The sequence below is a fragment of the Pyrus communis genome, chromosome 15 (genome assembly GCF_963583255.1).
Source record: "Pyrus communis chromosome 15, drPyrComm1.1, whole genome shotgun sequence".
In the NCBI taxonomy this organism is placed as follows: Eukaryota; Viridiplantae; Streptophyta; class Magnoliopsida; order Rosales; family Rosaceae; genus Pyrus; species Pyrus communis.
Genome location: NC_084817.1, coordinates 4,285,429 through 4,308,203, shown reverse-complemented (window position 1 = coordinate 4,308,203; position 22,775 = coordinate 4,285,429). Strand labels below are relative to the sequence as shown.

Below are 22,775 nucleotides of genomic sequence, written 5' to 3'. Positions count from 1 at the left end.
TGGACGAAAACAAAAACATTGACATTGACATAAAAGGACATACATAATTGTATCACTAAGATATAACGTCGTATTCCCATCTGGTTTTTTAGTCACTCAACCGGGATCGGAGGGCAGAAGGTTCCCGGTATAGTTTTACAATTCGAGTAAATTACAAAGTACACGCTGTCATCTGCTTAAAATTATCTATACAGTGTCTCCTCACAATCATCAAATGCGGTAAAAACGTCTACTGGTCAGTCTGGAGAGTCCGAGAGATTCGCACCATCCTCCATAGTTTATTAAACGTCTCCCACTACATGTTACTACTGCACGCAGAGAGATGAAACCCGTCAAAATGAATGGAATTAACATAACGAAAGGCAGATCGTCAACTGCTTGCAGAAACACAACTCTTACTCAAATTGCAGCACATGAAATGATCAAACAAACAAACAATGCGTATAGTTAACCAAATGTTTGGACTCGTGCCTTTCAAAGTCTTTCTCAATTGTCATAACATGCATGTATAGCGCTTTCAGCATAACGACTTTTTCTAAAATGATATGCTTGTGCTTTGAATGATATGATCTCCGCGGTGTGCAACTACCCTAATTTGACAATAGTTGACAGTGACAGTCGTGTAGAGGCTGTAGGGCTATGATTATATTATCAAGACAAAATGATCTACCTGATACACATATATAACCGCTTAAAGTGCCATCTCTGCCTGTAATGCAGCAAGCTCATCTTCCTCACGGTTATTTCTCTGAGGAGCTGGTCGGGTTGGTTGCCTGCTTGCTTCAGGATTTACATATACTGGAGCTGCAGGAGCACTCGTGGCTGGCTGGAGAAGCTCCTCCTCCAATTCAGCTCCTTCTAGTTCTTCAAGCTCGGCCTCCAATTCATCCTGCGAGAATAAATATTGCAATTTGAACTATTGATTTGAAAAAAAAGAAGCATTGAATCTACGAACTAATAACTTGCAATGACAATACCTCATCGAAATCAGCTGCTGCACCGATAGGTGCTGACAGTGCATCCTGAATCTGTTTCATGCTTTCAGTTTGGTCATTGATCTCATCCATTGTTTTTTCCAAATCATCAATTTTCCTGTAGGAAAAACAGGCCAAAGGTGAGATGCGCTACACAGAACAAAAGGATACGGAATGCTTCATATGAAAGAACCTCCAAAGACATGTTCAAAACAAGGCAATATAAATGGAAAGTGAAACGAGTAATTTAAGACCTATTTACAGAATGATGCTATAGTTATGGAAATGATGGACCACGGAATCTATAACTTCTACAGAACGAAGTTCAAATTCAACTTACGTGGCCTTGTTCATGGCCTTCATTACAGCGGTTCCACTTCTCAATGCATCAACAGTTTCTGTCGTAGCGTTTGCACCTTCCAGCATTATCATCTAAAACCCCAACACAAAACAGGTCTTCAACAAAAACAGTCAACACATCAAACTTCATTAGAGTTTAAAACAACACAACAAGCACCTGATCGTGAATGCGCAATTGGAAATTCCCAAGCTGTTCAATTTGTTGTTCGTAAAGCCTCTTCCTTTTTAAACACTTTATCGCCGCTGTATTAAAAACAGCAACAAGGTATATGATTTAACGATAATTACCACACAATAACATAGGTTTCACAATCTCGCTACAAGTCTAGGTCACACTTGTCCACTCATTTGCTTTTACAACCTACAGAATTCACTCAACGGAATCTACCCACGATCATGCTCCGCTATCATGATATGCGCAGAAAAATTCACCTAAGCAGGTAATTAGTGACTACAATTTGTTCTCCCTAGTCTTTTAACATGTCCCTCCACCGAATATGGATACACGAAAACAAAATTGTATACAACAGCCTGCCCACATTCTTAAAAGCTAATCAAAATCAACAAATATAAAAAAATTCTGTTCAAATTCAATACTTCATATCCACATACGGTATCAAATTCACAGAACATTCAAATCGTCTAACACGAAACAAAGAATAACCGAAAATATTGAATGTAGCCCGTTCGGGTTTCTTACCATTTCGGTTTTTTGCTTGAGTAAATTGTTTAGCTTTCTCAACCTCTTGAGCTGCCTTCTTCGCAAGCACTTTCTCCTTCTTCTCCAGCATCTCAAGTGTCTGCAAAATCCCAAAAACCCAACACTTATCAGTTAATTAAAATCACAAAACCCAATTCATTGTCATAATTTCTGCAAAAAACAACGAAATAGAGTAATAAAAAATCCGCCCCCCCCCCCCCCCAAAAAGAAAAAATTCATACTTCGTTTAATTTGTGAATCGTGGGCAGGGGATTGGCCTCCTGCTTAGCTTTCCCAAACACCCGCTTGAACATTTTTGCTTGGATCGGTTCCCAGAACAAGAAAAAGCAACCAACTTTGAAAAACCCTGCTACCAAATCGAATTTTTTTGACCCATAAATACTTGAAAATATATATTGATTCAATAAAACAACGGTCAACATATCAAAATTAAATTCATAAAAATTAAAAGTTGAAAATTAAAAGAAAAAAAAAATCAGACTGACAATATTGAAAACCGCGTTGAAGGGAAGATGTTGGGTGATTTCTGATGAAGGTTGGACTGGTGAAGAGTAAAGTTGATGACCAGAAGTGGCCAACAGGATCCTCTCCGGATCCTTTTGTGAAAATCCGTAAATTGTGTTTATTTATCATATGTTGGACGTTTAATTTTTATGTAGTGTTTAATTTTAAATAAAAATATTTATAATAATTTTTAATTACACAATGTACGTTGAATAAACAAGAATGACGAATCACCGAAATTTCCACAAAGAAAAATTCCTGAAATGAAAATGGTAGTTGATTTTTTACTTAACGAGAAATGGAGGGAGGGAGATTTCCGTAACGGGCTGTTAGGAAGTTCGTGGTGACGGACGAATAGGATGCTTGCGTTTGTTTGTTGGACGAAGTAATGTGACCGGCGGTTTATTGGTAAATAGAGTTTATGAACCGGCACGCGAAGGCCTAGAGGTTGAAGACTGTATTAAAAGAAACCCAAGCCCAATATACTTTGGGCCGACTGGCTAATTTAACTGTTCAAGTTTCCCAAACCCAATATGACACCGTAAAAATGATCTCTAGATTCTCTTGCACATTGTCGTGTTTACTTAACAGAAATCAGTATGAAAATAAATTGATAATGTTTGACTCTTTACGTATACTAAGTTCATTTCTTTTTCAATGATGATGTGTCATTATCGTTTTGTTGTATAAATGTTATAATCAGAATCGCTCACTCTCTTTATCATCATCCGCATACCATCTTTGGAAATTTCTTTTAATTTAGAGACTGTTTAGTCATTTATATGTATTGAATAAACAAACGATTATGATAACAAGTGACATCAATTATCAATTTGTTTGATTTATGTAGCTGATTAAACTGTCTTCAAAACTTAACGAATGCCTTTAAATATGATGAAATAGAGAATAAACAATTATGATTGTATTGTTTGTACCATAAATAAAATCATCTTTAAAAATAAGAAATACATAAGTATTTCAGTATATTGATATTTACCTATAATTGGTGGTTTCTTTTAAAAGGGACTAGCTGGTGATTGCAGTCTATTCTTTTGGAGGTCAGAAGATATGCACAAACATTTCAGCCTCCCCAACCATCACGTGATTCACAGGTGATAGGAATCGAACTCAAGACGTGTCGTGTCGAATATGGCTTGAAATTCATTCTAATCATTGGGTTACCTTGTGATGGTTATAAGCGATGGGTTTTAAATTCAAAATTTTTTTTATAACGAATTTGTTACTAATTTACTATGATTAACTTATTATACAGTCAAAAATTTTTTTAGCATATACACTATTTTCAAAATTCCCACCTAAGCGCTAGGTAGTTAGTTACTGCTCCGATGAATGACTAGGCGTTTGAAAATTAAGAAAGGGCGCCTAGATTTGTTGAGGCGCCCACCTAAACCACCTAAGCACCTGCCTAACCCGTCTAAACCCGCATCGGTTGCAACTCAATTAGACAAAATAGAAAACTTGCATTTTGCATTTTATTGTTTTTTTAATAAATTGTAAGAAGCTTATTGAATACTTAAATGTACACACATTATATGCTTATTCCCCTATATTTTTATTATGTTCCAATACTTCATAATGTATATGTGATTCTATTTTGTAGTTTATGATAAAACTATATATATTTTAAGTATAGACACACACTTATTTACACGAAATATAATACATTACTTAAGTCCGCCTATACGCTAGATTCCAATCCTCCGCTCGACTAACTCTTAACGTTTTTTAGAACGTTGTATTAAAAATCAAATTAGTATTTTATGTATATTTTGGCAAGGAAAAAGTAAAACTCACACAAACATCACCGCGGGATCTCGTTGGCTTTACCTGTTATCTGTCAATTGTATGCGATTTAAAAACCACAAAACAACCACCCCGTTTATCTCTCTCTCTCCCTCTTCTGGCGACGCACGCCAAGATCTGAAAATCCTTTCCGTTCCTTTCTCTTCGACTTTCTACTCAAAGGTCCTTCTTATTTCGTCCTTAATCTTCTTACATTCCTCCAAAAATTTGACTTCAAGTTCTCCGATTCGCTCTGATTCAATCGCAATTTTGCTTCTTCCAATCTGATCTCGCATTTCCGAATTTTGCAGATTCGTCATGGATTTCATGAAGGTCTTCGATCAAACGGTCCGAGAAATGTCAGTTTTTGTTGCGATTTTACTCATTTTTTTTTCGATTTATTTGATACCAATTGTAATTTAATTGACATTTTGTTTGCTTAATCTTGATGTGCAGAAAGAGGGAGGTGAATCTGAAGGTCTTGAAGGTTCCGGAGATGGAGCAGAAGGTAATTTACTGTTAATTCGGCGAAATTTTTCTTTTTTCATTGGAATTTCTTATTGTGTAACAAAAATTATAGATCTGAACTCGAATTGTTGTATTCATGGCGGATTCAAACACCAAAATTTGTTATTTCGTCCTCAATAGTTATCGTAGCATTTCAGCCTTAGATTTTATCCTTGTAGATACATTTGAGCTGAAATTGTAGCTATGCCTTTGGTCTTTTAGCTTTGAGAGGTCACTGCAACAGGTTTCTAAAATTTTGAAACGCCCACGGTCGGTTGGCATTAGCTATTGTCTATAGACTCTATTCTTTGAATCTAATAGCTAAACTGGCTGAACTCTGGATGATATGATCAGCGGCTATGTCCGGTTTGAATTTTCTTTTAGTTTACCGAATTTGTTTCATTGCTGTTATACGGTAGGTATTGGATGCAACAGATAGTGAACCTTGGGGTCCTCATGGCTCTGCATTGGCAGAGATTGCACAGGCCACTAAAAAATTGTGAGTTTCAACTGCAGTGAACTGTTAAGGATTCTTGTTAAAATCGTTTTTTATGGTGCCAATTTCCGGAATCTAGAAGGACCATGTATTTACACGGACTTGCTGATTCTTGTTATCTTTTAGTTCGGAATGTCAGATGGTTATGAGTGTTTTATGGACAAGACTAAGTGAGACGGGAAAAGACTGGCGTCATGTTTATAAGGTAAGAATTCAGTTGGACTGTGCAAATATATGCTTATAGAGATCTACGCATAGTATATTTTGGCGTCGTTGGGTCATGTGCCTTTTTATCCCTTTCATGTCTGAAACAACTTCTGCATCAGGCATTGGCTGTCATAGAATATTTGGTGTCACATGGATCTGAACGTGCTGTTGATGACATTATAGAACATACTTTCCAAATCTCGGTAAGGACTATTTCTTTCTGGCCTGAACTTTTTTTTTGTATATCAACTATCAAGTCGAGAATATGGTTGAATATGCTCAAAACATTCTATTTCTCTTTTGTTTTTTCCTTTTGGTGTAGTCACTCTCAAGCTTTGAATATGTTGAGCCAAGTGGGAAAGATAATGGAATAAATGTGAGAAAGAAGGCGGAAAACATAGTGGCCCTTCTGAATAATAAAGATAAAATACAAGAAGTTAGAAACAAAGCTGCTGCAAATCGTGACAAGTAAGCTTATTTTTCAGGCGACTAGGTTTTCAAGTTTGCTTCAACTTCTCTGAAATCTTTGGATTAGATTTCATCTTATAAACTATTAGCACGTTGCCAACTTTAGGTACTTTGGACTTTCATCTACTGGGATAACATATAAGTCAGGTTCAGCAACTTCATCCTCGTATGGTAATAACAGCTTTCAGAGTAGTGACCGCTATGGAGGTCTAGGTGGTACAGGAACTGCTGGTGATAGTTTCAGGGATAGCTATAGAGACAGACATGAAGAAGACAAGACTGAGAAGTTCAGCTCTAGCAGGTCTCGCCGTGGGGCTACAAGTGAGAATCGAGAGAGCTCTTCAAAGAAGGGCTCAACACGAAGCAGGTATTTGATTTTTACTGTTCGTGATAGGCTGCAATCCTTAAACTAACGTGCCTTTAGACTGAGAGGCTTTGGATAACACTTAAAAAGGTTCTTCTGAGACTCAGAACTGCAATACGATGGTTTCTATCACTAATAGCTAATTTTGTATGCAGCTCTCTCTCACAGATGCACACACACCCTGCCCTCTGTATACAGAGAGACTGAAGCACGTATATATTGTCCCAATAATTTTGTTGCTATGTGATCATGTTTAAATTAATTTCAGAATGCTTATCTTGCAGGAGAGGTCAGGATGATATATCATCTAGTGAGTCAAAGTCATCAAATAAATCAAATGAAGCTGATACATACAGTTCAATTCACACGCAAAGCGCAAGTATTGCTGATGATGATGACGATTTTGATCCGCGAGGGACTTCTACTACTAGTAAGTACATATGAACTCTGGTGCAGTTGGTAGTTTAGTGTAAAACTAAAAGGAAGCCTTGTGGGGAAGACATCGGCAAATGTTGTTTAGCTGCAATCAATTCCATGCCATTTGTCTTTTTAATTCTTTACCATTAATTGATGTACTGAAGCCATTGAGGATGCTTTTCAAGATTGTGTCATTTGTTAAACGTGTTGATCTTTTGAAGGCTGGTTGTGCCTTGGAACATAGTACAGCTTTTGTTGAGTTCTACGTTATTTGTTCAAACATATACACTTTATATGAATATCACTATACTATTGGTAGGTGTAAATTTTCCTGCTTTTTCTTCTATCATATTTATTATGCACTGACATTTAACTGAACGTGTATTATTGTATTTTCTTGTTTTTTAAATAGTATGAATGATTTATTGAATATAATTTAACATTTCAGTATGTACTATATTATTTTCAACAGAGGCTGCTGTTGCAAGCTCGAACCAAGTGGATCTATTTGGACAAAATTTGATGGACGACTTCGTAGATGTTCCAGCATCTGTTCCTGAAGAAAAGCCTGTTATGAACAGCAGTTCATCGGACGTTGATCTGTTTGCAGATGCAGATTTTGTGTCAGCAGCACCACCCCAGGCAGCATCTGGAGCATTTGCAGACTCAACTTTTGTATCCGCACCACCCAAGACAGCAACTGGAGCAAGTTCTCAAACTCAGGTCAGACATTCATATGTTTCAGTTGTGATGTTCACCATAACTAAGAGGGTTTAAATTAAAGCACACCCCATAATTTATGCAAACTTTGAAGAAGTTTTTTGCTTAAGCATGTGAAAATGTATTAGCTGTGCGATTTTGGGAAACAAATGACTGATTTTAGGGTTATCCATTTAAGTGTTTTTTATTACTCAAAAGGGTCTGAAGTTCTTTGCTAACAAAGATCTTTTATCATTAATTTATACAGAATGGCGTTGATCTGTTTGCTTCTCAACCAACCCTATCCCCACCGGCTTCTTCAACAGTTGATCTTTTTGCCACCCCCGATCCAGTTATGCAGCCAGAAACCAAGTCTACAAATGCTGCACCAACAAACACCAACATTGTTGATCCCTTTGCCACCGTTCCACTTAACAATTTTGATGGATCTGATATAATGGGGGCGTTCACGTCTCATTCTGATTCAGCAGCTTCAGAACCTTCCCAAAGTTCTGTCAATGATGGCAGCCACAATATTGTGGGGAAACAATCTTTAGCAGATTCGAAGACCCCACCCAAGAAGGATTTCCAGGTGAAATCTGGCATTTGGGCTGATTCACTTAGCCGTGGACTGATTGATCTTAATATATCTGGTCGTAAGTATATCTGTCTCAACTCAAATATTTCCTTCCATAGCATAATTTATTTGTTTGTACATGAAATTAAATTTTGCTTTATTTTCAAGTTGTGAGTTGAGATTCGGAAAAATTGAGATGGTCTTTTATTTTAAAATGTGACAAGTGTCTGGGTCGTGTTAGGATTAAGGTTATCTGTAATCTTGATATATATGGTCAGGAGTAATTGATTTGAGTCTAATTCATTTTCGGTAAGTGGATTGATTGGGTAAATGTTCGAGTGGGTTTCTCGTGGAAGTGACAAATATAAATCTTCGCTAGTTCTTATTTCATAAGTTTTTTATATACATTAGTGTGGGATACAGGGGCACATCTCTGGTTCTTTATTATTCGTGTGCTCAAAGTAAGCGTATTTGCACGTCAATGCATGAGTAGGTCGCTTTTGTAATTGCTCCTTTACTTGATGTACTTGCAGCCAAGAAGGTGAATCTGGCGGATGTGGGAATTGTGGGTGGATTGACTGATGGAACCGATGAAAGAGAGAAGGGGCCCCCAACTTCGTATTACATGGGAAGAGCAATGGGTTCGGGGACTGGTCTTGGAAAATCGGGGTTCCCATCTTCACAAGGAATAGGTGACGACTTCTTCTCAAGTCTCAGCAGCGGCAACCAGCAATACCAATACGGTGGATTCCAAAAGTAATTTCATTATTTTCCGCCATTTTCATGCCTACATATTCTTTTGCCTGCTCGGCCAAAATATTGGTAGTTGTGTGTTTTGGTGTGCTTGGTTTGTGTTCGTACTCATCAGCGGAAAACTGTGATTTGAGTAATGTATTGATATGAATCGAGATGATTGCAACGCGTTTTATATCAATTCCAGTGGATAATTGCAAACAGCTTCTCTGATTAAGTCCTCCAATCTTGTGAAACTATATGGTAGTAGTCTAGATGTTGATTTTGTCGTGAAACAAGTATATCGTAATCAGTTTGCCATGGTTACGGGAAACACCCGTCTCTATTAGCTCCCTCTAATTCCCCAAGTCAATTTTCTGTTCGGCTCTGGTGTGCCGAACTCTTGTGGAATTGTTTGGTGGTTGGGTTCAGAATTTCTGTTTCAATGTTCGGTGGTATCTGTTGCGTGGTACAATTTATGGTTTGTGGTTATTTGAATTTTTATAAAAAAACAGCTTTTAAAAAAAGTTGGGATCTTGATTATATTCAGTAAATGAAAAAGTTTAAGTGATGTTTTTTTTCTTTCCAAAATTATGGATAAAAAATAGCAGAATGCAAAAATACTTTTTTGAAAAGTGTTTTTTTTTATTATTATTGGAGGCAAGCGATCAATACCAATTAATAAAAATTTCATATTAATAATTCTAACCCCTTCTTTTTGTTTTGTGCTTTTAGCACTATAATTTATCAAATATTTACCTGATTTTTTTCATAGTTGTTTTTTTTCACATTACGGCAAGTAGTTTTGAAAAAACCGAACAGTTTTTTTCTTCCAATTTTTGTAATCCGGATCTTCTTTATGAGGATATATTTGCTATTGTACATCGTACGGTTAGAAATTATTTTTAATATTTTATTTAAAATTAAATACAAATAGTATCTGACAAAAACGGTTCACACGCTGTACAATGAACAACACGATTTACGGATTTCTAGAATCGTCACCAAATGGATCCGGAGATGATCCTGTTGGCAATTCTTGCATTCCTATTCAGAACGTGAACTGCCGAACATCCTGACAGTCACACACAGGGAGAATTGCACTTGCAAGACTTTCTAAGTTTCTGTAAACAATCCAGTGCTTTCCTGTATAAGCACTTGTACGTGCAACATTAGGCAAGTGCTTTAATTTAGGTCCTAAATAAGCAATTGCTACCAAACATGCCTTAATCTTAATTCTCTTCTCCCTTAGTTTTACATTCCTTCATCTAATCTACTTTAGCTTCTAAACAAGCAATTCCTACCAAACATGCCTTATTAATAATTGTCTCTACGCCCTTAGTTTTACATTGCTTTATCAATCGATTTAGATGTCAGGGCATTGTGTGTAGAGTGTAACTGGAGCACAAGACGGTACATCACATATCATTATACATTAGAATGAATTTTTTTTTTTTTTCCGAGTATCCCTCCAATTATATAATGACATCTAGCAGCTGGAAATTATTAGATTGTATTTTTATTTATTTTACAGAAAGGGTTGAAGAGGACAACATCATAAACGTTTTTGTTTTTGTTTTTGTTTTATGGGTTTCTAGTAGTACTGCACGTCCATCATCTTCCCCCTTAACATGGCTTCTGCTTTCCTCACCTGCTTCACTGGTCCGATGATGAACACCTGCATTCCGGGGAGAAGAAAAAAATACACCACAAACTTCGATCAATTTTTTGCGTCTACTTCGAACAACTATTCTAAATCATGTAGATTCGATGGACTGACCTTATCCGGCGGACCCTTATCGCTTCCCATGAAAATTTCAGCACTGTAAAATAATAACATAAAAATATAATGTAGGGGGCAAGAAAGAGATCAGCGGAACACAGATGGAGAAGGAGAAACACACAAAGATAGAGAGAAGATTGTACTTGCAAGACTCTTTTATTGACAAGATGGAAGATCCTCTTCTCCCGATGACACGGCCCATCTTTCCCGGAGGAACATCAAGAACTGAAAGGATTTCTTCCTCTGGAGCATTGCCCTCCACTTTAAGGTTATCTGTTAGGAGAAATAACATCCGAATTAGCATCCAATTATATGTACACTGTATAGACAAACTATGGAGGATTCTTATCTGTCAAAAATTAACATAACGAACACTGATTGATGGACGACATGCACATAATTTTTAGTGGCAGAATTAATTGGATTTGAATAATGCAAACTAGCCTCATACATAAAGCTTTAAGCTTGTATATAACTCAGCATTTTCGATAACCTAGGTTATATGCAGAACGTTTCACCTAGTTTTGTAGTCTTTAAGTAATAGTTGTGTGGCATACATATTGAAGAAGATTCAAGACCTGGAATAGGGGGGAGAGATGGCCAGTCTGCAAAATTATTATCGCTGATGCAAAAACAGCGGCAGTAGAGCGCACCACGAACTGCAAGTGACCATAATGACTGTTGATTCAATTTCTCCATCATCTTGTAATAGATATACAGAAGAAAGCGGACATCATCTGCAGCTGCGCGGACCATCTGTTCAGATAAAGGTCTGTAGGTCCAAAAGTTGGGATCCTGTACGTATATTAAATAAATGTCATTGACAGAAGACCCTTTTCAAAACGATGTGTAAAGAATTTATGAATCAACATCAAACTATGCAAATTTAAGTTATATGGCCAATGCTCTTTTGTTGATAATCTAAGTGTAAACCACTTCAGAGTGATTCAAAACCTTTTTCATCAGGCTGTAATCTCATAATCATTTTCCCCGTCTACCATCACACCGACTTAACCTTCAATGTATTTTATATGGAAAATCAAGACAGGGAGAAAAAGATAATAAAAGAACTCAAGAACAATTGTTATGATGTTGAAACGAACCTGTCTAAGGAGGAAACGAACTTCTTCCTTCTCAAGATAAGATATTCCTGCAATCAAACTCTAAAATGAAAACTGAAGCCATACTGGGAAGATCTAAACCTAACAATCCAATTCATCATGTCCCCATATCTAATTCTGTCATCCAGAAAACTTTTGGAATGTAATCAGATAACATTAAATACGTGGGTCCAGTACTTGAAGAATGATCTTTTAAATAGATTATTCTTATGATTAATTTAAACTCTTGGAAGACAAAAGCATCGGTTATTTTCATCAAATCAATGTAAATCCGAAAGCATATGGAAATATGATAACAAACAGAAACTTCAACGGATACCACGAAATATATAATGTAATACCACAATAGCGTGGATCAGCAAGGAGGCCAACGAATGATATATAATCATCTAGCAATCTTTTCCGTCCTTCTTGCTCCTCTATCAGCGAATAAGCAATCTGAATGCCAAAAATAATATTATTATTCTATCTACCATCATGCCTAACAAGAAAATATAGATAGCGAGAGCTCCAATTTCTGACAACTGATAAAAGGATAAACCACATGTTTATAAAAGTTCAAGATCGACTAGGCACAGAAGTAAAAGTCAATGAAGCACCACTACCAGGCCAACCCTCATAAAAAGTTGTTTCTAGGTATTATCAAGGATTCAAGGCCACCTAAGCAGGCCACATATCAGAAACAGTTAAATTCAAACGAGAACACACAAAAAGTAGAGATGTATTTCTAAGTGATGTCAATGTCATTCTAAGCCAGCCCACCATGGACAGGTCCTGAAACTCAACATTTCGATTTAGTCCCCATAGATTAAACTTCTCTCCATCTAAGGACAGAGGGTGGAGGATGGATAAGGATTCTTTTTATGTTAGATTTGACATAAAAAAATATGTCGAAATTTCTAACAAGTGATTAAGGATGCTCACCTGGGTATCTACAACATTGTTCAACTTGATGCCAAACTGAAAGTACAGGGCCTGAAAAAATAAAACAAAATTCAATAGCGGCAACAAAATGTAAGGTACAAGCTGGGATGAAAATAAAACCGATCAGATACCTCACTATCTCGTTTGCAATCATGAATGACTTTGGTGATATAGGAAGACTCAAGTGCAGGCTTACAGGCATTGATCAGCATCACCCCTCCCTGAATGGCATCAACCAGATATATAGCATCTGGAAATGCAAGCTGGCAGAAACAAAACACTTCCAGTTTATTAAAAAAGCAGAAAATTACAAACAAGAGACTGCCTTTATATATTTCAGATAAACAAAAAATACAGCCAAATGCAAGAAATCTAATCAGAAAGCAAAATGACAACCAATTTGAGAAGCAACGAACTGTTTCTCTTAGTATTTTATTGACTTACTTTTCGTAGTAGGCTATTAACAATCTATGGGCCTGTTTGGGACTGCTTTTGATGGCGTTAAAAACACTTGAAAGCGCTTCACAGTCATACAAGTGTATTCTGGAGAAGCACCTGCTATGTGCTCTTCCAGATAACTTCCAAATGTTTTTCCAGGAAGCACTTGGATTTTTAATAATTTTGCACTTGTATTTTTAATAATTTCAACTTACTTCTAATAAAAGCACTTCTAATGTAAACGTCTAGAAGCACAAGTGGTTCCTACAGAAGCAGTTCCAAACGGGCCCTATATATATGCCCTTGCTTAGATTAGACAAACATCTAATAAATGAGACAGGTTGGACACAAATTTGAAGCTGAATAAATATCCACAAAATACAGAAACAATACTAATCACACAGACCTGCATGATACAGAGAGTTCCATGGCGACAGAGGTCAACTCCCTCACAATCGAAACCAATGACAAATGGCCTTTCAGCTGAGGGCTGCAAGAACTCAGCAGGCAGCTGAGATGCATGAGTGACTATACGAATAGGAGCCAATGGCAACTGGGTTTCATGATTTAGGGGTTTCTCACCTGCAATCCACCCAAAAAACAGCTAGTTTCACATAAAATTAAACAAAAAGAAACCAAATTTAGTTCAAATTCATAAACCCCAATTCACAACTATTTAGGGCGACACAGATACGCCAATCAATCATCCAAAGATTCAACATTTTGCAGGTAATTTTTCTTTCCCGCATTTTCCCGGCAACCAAACAGACCAAAAGCAATAGAAACACAAAATTGAAATTAAAAATTGAAAAAGGGTAATTGGGGGATTGGATTGGATTGGAGAAGACAGACCTGGGCCAGGCGAGAGAGGAAGGTGAGTCTGTAAAGGAGAAGGTACAGAGGCCATGCGATCGGACCATCCACGCCAATCTTTAATTTTGCCTCCAAACCAACGAACCCTGATTGTCTCCCGCTTCACCAAATTATGTTTACGCCCCCCATTTCATTTTCTTTTACGTTTTTCTTCTGCGGAAATGGAGAGCCGACATCCATTTTGGTAACCCGACCCGTTCTCTTTCGATAAAAAATGGAACTTTAACAAAAGCTTCCGTATTGTTTAATTCAACAAAAAATCACATTTTTACATTAAAAAGTCAATCATAATACTATTCATTTTATCCTTTATTTTGTCCTTATCGTTAAAACTCAAAGTTTTCAAATTATTTTCATTAGTTTTCCTTAATAAAAAACCCCTTTTAAGTATACATTTCGATGTTGTAATTTACTTTTATGTCTTTTCCGATCTTAAAAACCAAACGAGGGCTGAACAAAATTCTTACATGTACCCGATCTCACGGGCGTACTTATTGTTGAGCATGTATGAATATATTTAAGTAGTATCTCTCTTATTTATAAGTGAAAAATTCTTAAATCTGATTCTCGTAGGATTTGAGTTTGATGTTCAAAGTGCATGTCTTGTTCACCTTACCTTTCAGCCACCTTTGTAAATTCGTACATAAATCACCAATTAATCTATTTATTTTCACATTCGCCTCATTGTGAAGTTTTGAAAATTAAGGTGAGACTTTCCGTTGAGATTCTTAAGTGTAGAACCCCATTTGACAATTTTATGGGCCTCACTATATATTTTTCACATATTTTTTTAGTTTTCGGCTTAAATATTCTACTAGATATACATTTATTGCTTAATAAACCATAAAATTGCTTCCAATTTCTTTAAAAAAATTTTGCGAAAATAAAAAATTTGCATTTTTGTAAAAAAACATGGGTGTTACCAGTTCCGAAGCACGTAAAACGAGACAAACTCAGCTCACACAAAGCGAGGCAAACCATGGCTTACAAAACAAGACGAGCTCCGTTCATAGAAAACAGGATGGGGCTTTTGGCACGCAAATAGTATCTGATAAAAATTGTTCGCACGATATTTTTATAATTTTACAACGTGAATTTAAGAAAATACCCTTCGAGGCAAAAATATTGACTTTTGTTGACCGTTGTGTCATGTTGCGTAAGGCTCTTTTCCTTGGTGTATCCTTGTAGAACTCATCGCTACGAGCGTGTGGGCGTAAACGAAATTGAATTTGGAGCTAAAACAAAGATTTTACAGAATTCGAAACATTTGGGCATTATAATAATTTTACGTCTCAGAAGATATTTTTGTGTGTGTATTGTTTTGTGAGCCGTATGGCCCATACCTCATTTCTCTTTCTTCCCCGTGTCATTCCCTCCCCCAATCTCTCAGACTCTCTCGAACCCTATATCTTTCATTTTTCTGCCATTTTAGTGTCTTGTCCCCCTCACCCCAGCGCTCATCTCTTTCTCTGTACATCCAAAACCACCACCACAAACCACTTTATCACTCTGGCAGACATCACTCTCAAGCAACCCTCATCCTAAATTCGTGACTGAGACAAGACCACTATCTCTCCCTCTCATCACAGTATCCCTTCTATTTCTCAGTAAATCACCACCGAGACATCACCACCACCACACAACACATTCGTTCTACTAGCGAACCCCAAATCATCACACCACTAGACTTACCATCATCTCACCCCTACGAACCTAACCCCAAGTTTGGGTTACTGGAATTATGCCTTAGAGCTCAAATAGAGCTCTGTTTTAGAATTGAATTTCCGATAAGTTTCCATGAATCCTGACTAAGGTAAGCATTAGGACCTCTCTTTCCCTTACCTTTCTTATTGCCAGTGATTGATCTCAAGGTTTGGATGCATTTTGATAGGGTTAGAAGCTGTGAGACGAAAGGATGACTTCCCTAAAATTTTGGGAAACCCAAGATCCGTGGCCATCCAACCTCCTTCATATCCATTTTTCTGCTAACGCCAATGTTAACTCAACCCCCAATAGGTATAGTCTTCTTCTCTACATTTCTAATTTCAAAATGGCTTTTGAATCATCGAATTTGGTTAAGTATCGAACTAGAAATTAGCTCTTAAAGTTGGGAAGAAAATCTGAAACTTCTGGCTTCGCGAGGAAGGCGAGTAGGCCTGTACTTGCGAGCGCGTGGGCTATGCGTGGTGCTGTAGTAATCGACGCTTAGAGCACACGTGCCTCCGTCGGAGGTACTATGCGGCGCCGGCGAATGACGACTTTTTCGGCAACCCATCTCGACGCGTGCGGTGGCGCATGGCCTCCTAGGCTGTCGCCCCGTGGCGGAGCGTGGGGAAAACCCAAGGTCCCTCCTTAGTTTTTTGACGTGCCAAATCCGAATCCGCTGTCTGTTTTTCCAAATTCTATAGTTTTAGCAGAGTTGTATTAAATGGTCTCTATTTGTGTTTAGGTGCGTCGGTGGGAAATGACACCATTTTCCTTGGTTCGAGTTGCTCCCTTGCAATGGAATATTATGAGTGAACCCCTTCTTAACTTGCATGTTTTTATAAAATATTAGGCTTGCATTCACAAAGAACATGATTTCATGATTTTACGTTTTATGCATTATTTATGATTTATCAAGTTTACGTTTTACGAAAGGTTATGAATTATTGGATTTTCGTATATGAAATTCTATGGATTTACGAATATGAATTATCATGGATTTATGAGATGAGGCTTTGAGCTTTTGAGCTCCGGATTTGATATGATATTTTTGAGATACGTTTTCAATGCTTATTTAGTGGGTTATCATGCAGCACATACACACAACCAAGTATGCAGACGTCTATGGCCATAAGACATAATTGATGAGATTTATGACATACTCCCAGCTTCACTAGCCCGTGGCTAGTGTCGGTGTGTTATGTGTGTATATATATATGTATGTGTGTATATTTCTTCTATGGCGTCGTACAGCTTCACCTTCAGGCGATGTCATACAGATTCAGCTTCGGGTGATGGTTATGCCTTCGGGCCACTATAATACCCCTAGTTGAGTACATCATTGATGAGATTTATGGATTTGCCTTCGGGCAGCGATATCACCATTATTGAGCATTGTTTTACACGTAAATGTTTTATGAATGTTTTCATGGCATGTTAAAGTTTTCAGAAAACCTACTATGTAGTACTCTATATGTGTTTTCAAACCAGAGGGTTAGTATGTTCATAAAGAAAATTGTTTTCTTATTATTAGTATTATTATTATTATAAACTTTGGTCCACTCACCATTTGTTTTGCGCCCCCTCAGGAGAGAATCGAGGAACACAATCCCGGCGTCAGGACACCTCCGCATAGGTATCTTCAAGTCTTCTCAGTGTAGGACCAATTCCTTTGTTCATACATTTCTATAATAATTCTTTCTCATTATTCTTTATTAGTTGTATTCTCTGAACACAATTTTGTATTGGTGTATCTCTTTCTAATTACATATTTTATTTGCATGCATGTTAAAATGGATTCGTCAACCTCGGGTGTCGGCCAGCACGTGCCTATCCTGGTATTTAGGGATATCAGGATTGGGGCATGTCAAACAAGAGCAGAGACATGTGAAGGGACATAAAGAGTGTCAAACCAAACACTCATGGTGGTGTTTCCTAGGCTCTTCAATGCCGAGCGAGTCGCTTGATACATGTTGTACCATGAAACTTTGCAACTAGACCTAAGCAAATGTCACTTCCTTTTCGCGTGTCAATTGAAAGACGAAGGAGTAGCCAACAAGACATGTTTACGAGTTTGATTCATTTAATGCTATAAAAGTGAAGTATTCAATAAGCCAGGACTTTTTGGGGCTCACTGAGGGCCTATATAAGAGTGATGAGTAGCTCTTATAAGCAGTTAGACACTCAAGAAAACATAAACATTATACTTTTATAGAGCACTTCTTGTAGTCCATATTAAATATATATTGAGCATTACAGTGGATATAGCCCATTTTTTAGGATGAACTACTTAAACCTTGTTGTCTATTACTTAAAGCTTTTATTTTGAGCCCACCAACGGTCGACTGGACTAGTCTTTGTACCTTACATTTTTAAGTGTAAGCATCCATGTCATTACTTACTAAATAAGAACCATTGCATGTTATGTAATCTAACGATTCAAAAAAATATATAAAACTGTCTGTCAAAATCATTATTTCTTGATCCTATCCTTATACACATATACGAACAAAAGAAAAAGCAAAAAAAAGGGGTGATGTTTATAATTTGTATGGGTCAAAATTGATGGTGACGTGTTTTTTGTGTTGTGATCGTTTGTCCACGACGACTCCATTTTATCTCATAAAGTTGTGTGTGTGTGTGTGTGTGTGTGGGGCATGACAACACCAGATTTTACTGAATCATGCTTTATGTGTGTCTGCTTGCCAACCTGTTCGCCATTTAGACCGACTTCGAATCCTCTGTACCAGATATTAGTTCCTAAAAAGTACCCACCACTAAAGTTTCGACACGTGTCCAAGCACATAACCTTCCAACCTAACGGCATTGACTTAAACAAAAAATTAAAAAAATTAAAAATTAAAAAATTAAAAAATTAAAAATTAAACTATTAAAATAGGAAACCGAAAAGAACCCAAAACTCCAGACGCATCGACGGCCACAACCCCGTCAACCACTCGACTCCGCCGCTGGCAACTTTCCCTGATGTTGTATTGTTTGAAAGAGTTAAGTGAACATGTTGTGTTCCGGCGGCTGAAGTAGTCGGGGTGGGTGGAGAGGTATCCTGGGTTTTTTGGTATTTTACTTTTTTTTTATTTTACTTTAACACTGTTAGGTTAAAGAGTTAAGTGAACATGTGACAAATATTAGAGGTGAATATTTTTTTGGTACTAGTATCCCGTACAGAGGATTTGAGGCCATTTAGATCCCAGAACAGAAGAAAATGATACGTGGCAGCTACACGTCGGATCAAAAAGTACAAAATTGACTCAACTCTAATTTACCTAGTTTTGCTTATTTTAAATGAGTGTATTTTTGTTCACTATTATTTAGTGTAGTGTATGATCACCATCCTATTTATTACCGTTACATGAGTTTGAATTTTGAGATTTGTGCTTATCCACTACACGAATCTCGAAATTCAAACTTATCTAACAGTAATAAATAGGGTGATGAACATATACCACACTAAATGATGATGAGCAAAAATATTCCCTATTTTAAATATCATCAAGTACTCTATTGCAAATTACTTTAAAAAAGGTGCATGTTTGCTCACCGTTTTAAAGTGGTAATGAGCATGTTAATTACTATTGAATTAGTTTAAATTTTTGAATTTTGTGTAGTAAATCGATTAAATCAAACATATTTAACAGTAATAAATAAAATGATCAGCATCAATGCTACTTTAGAGGGGTGAGCAAAAATATTTTCGACCGAAAATGCTTATTTATGTCATTATTTTGTTATATACTAAAAAAAGTGTATTACAAATTCTCCCCTTCCATGGTATTACTTGTATAATGAAAATGAATATTAATACAAATGCTTACAAATTGTTAAAAGAGATTGAGATTTTAAATTTATATTGTGAATGACACACCCCGACCGAGATCAGGGCGTGCTGGCCGTCACGCGGAGGTGACGTAACCATGTGCACAGTGCGGAAGCTAATAAAACAATAATGGAAATAGTAATACGAATAAATAAAAACTGGTTTACATGAAATGATAATAGGTGCAAACGTAAGTGTGACACAAGTTCAGAGCATAACACCTAAAGCAGTCCAAAGAAAATGACGCAACAACAGTACACCCGAAGGTGGCCCTACGCTGGTGATCGTCTGTCATAAATGCCGGGGAAGCCCTCTGGGAAACCACCAAACCTGCTAGACAACTAGAACCTGGAGGGTCGCAAAACAAAAGCGTGAGTGGGCAAAAACAAAGCTTTTCGAAAACCATTTAACAAATAAGTTCTAACCCCTCGCCGTAAAACTTGTATACTTCCCAGAAAATAAACATATGTACATATATATATATACCAATCATGCTCCAGGATATGCCATGCCAATTCTCACAATGAAATGCAAGTGCTCAAGTGAAAATCATATCAATATCATATAGTTTGGCAGCCGGAGTCACCTAACGTGACCTGTACGGCTGAATCTAGAGCTCAAATCTCCATCTCAATAACTAAACCTGCCCACGAGTCGGAACCACCTAAAGTGGTCTGTACGACAGGCCTGGGTGTAATACATATAAACGCTCTAGTGCTACGATCACGTGAAGGCTGTGCGAATAATCGCGGGTCACCTACGAGTCGGAACCACCTAATGTGGTCTGTACGACAGGACTGTGCACCTAACTTGGATCCAAGCTGAGCGTGTGGTGCGGGAGGTGAACATCACGTGAAGGACTGTGCCCTACTCTGGGCGGGAGCACTAACACCGGGGGTGCAGGTTATGAGCTCTCTAAGCATCTCAAATCGCCACTGAATGTAAACATGAATAACACTTACCTAGCACTTACCTGTGCGTCCGCAGCACCCAATATGCATATGTATATATATACAACTAATAATGCAACTAATGATGCATAAATAACGATAATCTAATGCATGGCATATGGCAAATGACAATTCAAATCAATTTCTGGGAAAATATAAGTATATAGGTATATACGGAAAACCAAAAGCCCACTCACTGGTATATGGAAGGGTCGTAGCCCCCCTGCCTCGAGTGACCACGCTCGTCCTCGGGATAGGTATCACCTATATGCGAAACAACTACAAAAACGTTAATGTTAAAGCACATAACCAACCTTTTGAAATAACTTCTCATACAATGCTCAAATGGGGTGTATGAATACACCAACGTGATATACTCAACCTCAGGAACATCCCCATATTTTTAAAATAATTTTTCACCACCGCACGCGCCCTCACGGGCCGGCCAAGGCACGGCCACACGCGCAGGCACGTGCCTGGCACGCTGACGGCATCAACTGACGCCGTAAGGGAATATTCCGTTATCCCTAACGGTTTCCGTCAACGGCGTCAGGAATATTCCGTCAGACTTGACGGAATATTCTGTCGTCTTCTCCGGCGAGCCTCTGGCGCCGGAAAATCGGGAAAATTTCAAACTTCGATATCTTCTTCGTTTTTCAACCAAATTTCACAAAATTGGTACCAAAATGAAGCTTACAACGAGAGGAACACAATCATACCACTTTCAAGTGCTAAAAACCATGAAATCTCACCTGGAAAATCAACCCAACTCCGGCCAACCTCGAAACTCGTGATCCCGACGTCCAAAACCTTCAAACGAACCACCCCGAGCCTCCTAGGGACCTCACCAAGCTTCCTACAAGCTTGAAATTTCCTAAAACGTGAGAAATCACATGTGCATGAACAGTACCCGAAATCGGGCATCGTGGATTCGACGTGAAAACGAAGGTGTTCTTACCTGAAAAAGGCATGGTTGGACTCCTACAAGCCTCACGAGCTCGAATATGTGCTTGGATTCCACGATCTGTGAAGGTTTGATAGGTTTGTGGGTGTGTCCGTACATTTCAAAGGAAATGGGAAGGGAATGGGGACTCGGGACAGTGTGCAGGAAACAGGAGGAAGGGTTGTGGTGTGTGGGAAAGTGTGTGTGGCCTACAACATGCCAACCAAACTCAAAAACAACCAATAAACCTAAAGAAATCGAACTAGGGGCAATTTTGTCTTTTCACACGTACGTTGTAATATTTCTGGGACGGGCTGTCACAGTGAATGTAAAGGATTTGTAGCTCAAGTTGTTCGTACTATTTATTTTACCCATGAAACAAAATTAAGGAATAATACTCAAAATTAAATAAATTTAGGCTTTCAAAGACCAAAAGATCAGTCTTTGAGAAGAGAAATTAAGGGGTGTATTCAATGATTTTGAGGAATACTGGATTTATGAATCCATAAGTTTTGATGGAATTTAATTCATTTCTAGAGATGCTAGGTAAAATTTGAGTGAACTTCCTCAAATTTCGAGGAGATATGAGAGCTAAGAATGATTAGACCATTTCCAATCCTTAGAATAAAACCTAAAATTTGTAGCTTAGAAAATTTAGGTTTTAACTCAAAATCAGTTTTTCTGCTCCAACATTTTTGGCCTAAAATTTTTAGCTTGAGGTTATTATTAAAGAATAAAATTGGGCTAATTAAAAAAAAAATTATGTGCACCATCCTAATTTAATTTTATGAACATTTTAACATAAAAAAAAATTTAGATTCCGATAAATATTGAAAAATCACTAAATTTGGGTGAATTTTGAGTTAAATAAAATTTTTAATTATTTTAGCCGTTATATTTAAATTTGGGCTGTTAGATCTTTTTTTATATCGTTGGATTTAATCATATTAGATATCAGCAGTTGGATTCAATGAAATTATAAATATAAAACAAAAAATATATAAAAATCTGGATCATTAGTCCATTTGAATTGTGGCAGTTGTATCAGAAAAAAAAAAAAGCTGTTGGACTCATTGTTGCGGCATACAAGATAGGGACATGCCCACGTGGGTGGGGTCTGGCTGGTGTTGGACTATTGCTAGCTAGCGCGTGCCAGCGCATCCAAGCGTGGGTCTTGGGTAACTGGGCTTCACATCTCGTTTTTCACTCTCGCATGTGGACTCCACCACTAACCTTGACCTAAATTTTGGCCTAAATCTGGACTTTTTTTTTTTTTTTTTTTCCATTTTAAGACATAACCCCATTTTAGAACAAGGGTTGGAACGAAATGGGGGGAATAGAAGAAAAAAATTTAGAACTTACTCCAAGGGTTGGA

At 37.4% G+C, this 22,775-nt stretch overlaps 3 protein-coding genes across 5 annotated transcripts; 1 reads left to right on the top strand and 2 right to left on the bottom strand.

Moving 5' to 3' along the window:
- Positions 1–2,703, bottom strand: LOC137717934 (vacuolar protein sorting-associated protein 32 homolog 2-like). 3 transcript variants are annotated; one of them, XM_068457445.1, is made up of 8 exons: positions 2,541–2,703; positions 2,277–2,401; positions 2,035–2,134; positions 1,492–1,577; positions 1,315–1,406; positions 978–1,092; positions 671–889; positions 1–308 (listed from the first exon to the last, which is right to left on the bottom strand). In XM_068457445.1, the coding sequence occupies exons 1-7, from the start codon at positions 2,686–2,688 to the stop codon at positions 692–694; spliced, it is 864 nt and encodes a 287-aa protein (XP_068313546.1). In that variant the 5' UTR covers positions 2,689–2,703; the 3' UTR covers positions 1–308; positions 671–691. The 3 variants fall into 3 exon arrangements, with proteins under 3 accessions (XP_068313546.1, XP_068313545.1, XP_068313544.1); XM_068457444.1 differs by having other exon boundaries at positions 1–305; positions 2,277–2,404; positions 2,541–2,685; XM_068457443.1 differs by having other exon boundaries at positions 2,277–2,404; positions 2,541–2,684.
- Positions 2,704–4,377: 1,674 nt separating this feature from the next.
- Positions 4,378–9,025, top strand: LOC137717355 (clathrin interactor EPSIN 1-like). Its single transcript, XM_068456687.1, has 12 exons — positions 4,378–4,545; positions 4,674–4,721; positions 4,819–4,870; positions 5,289–5,368; positions 5,492–5,570; positions 5,692–5,775; positions 5,895–6,040; positions 6,147–6,407; positions 6,689–6,834; positions 7,294–7,544; positions 7,789–8,176; positions 8,631–9,025. Exons 2-12 carry the CDS (start codon positions 4,681–4,683, stop codon positions 8,855–8,857), a joined length of 1,755 nt encoding a protein of 584 aa, XP_068312788.1. The 5' UTR covers positions 4,378–4,545; positions 4,674–4,680; the 3' UTR covers positions 8,858–9,025.
- A 1,301-nt stretch (positions 9,026–10,326) lies between these two features.
- LOC137717358 (uncharacterized) lies at positions 10,327–14,105 on the bottom strand. The gene is made up of 10 exons (XM_068456692.1): positions 13,948–14,105; positions 13,502–13,677; positions 12,789–12,920; positions 12,658–12,708; positions 12,075–12,171; positions 11,716–11,762; positions 11,191–11,407; positions 10,756–10,885; positions 10,610–10,652; positions 10,327–10,507 (listed from the first exon to the last, which is right to left on the bottom strand). The coding sequence occupies exons 1-10, from the start codon at positions 14,000–14,002 to the stop codon at positions 10,424–10,426; spliced, it is 1,032 nt and encodes a 343-aa protein (XP_068312793.1). The 5' UTR covers positions 14,003–14,105; the 3' UTR covers positions 10,327–10,423.
- Positions 14,106–22,775: the final 8,670 nt, after the last annotated feature.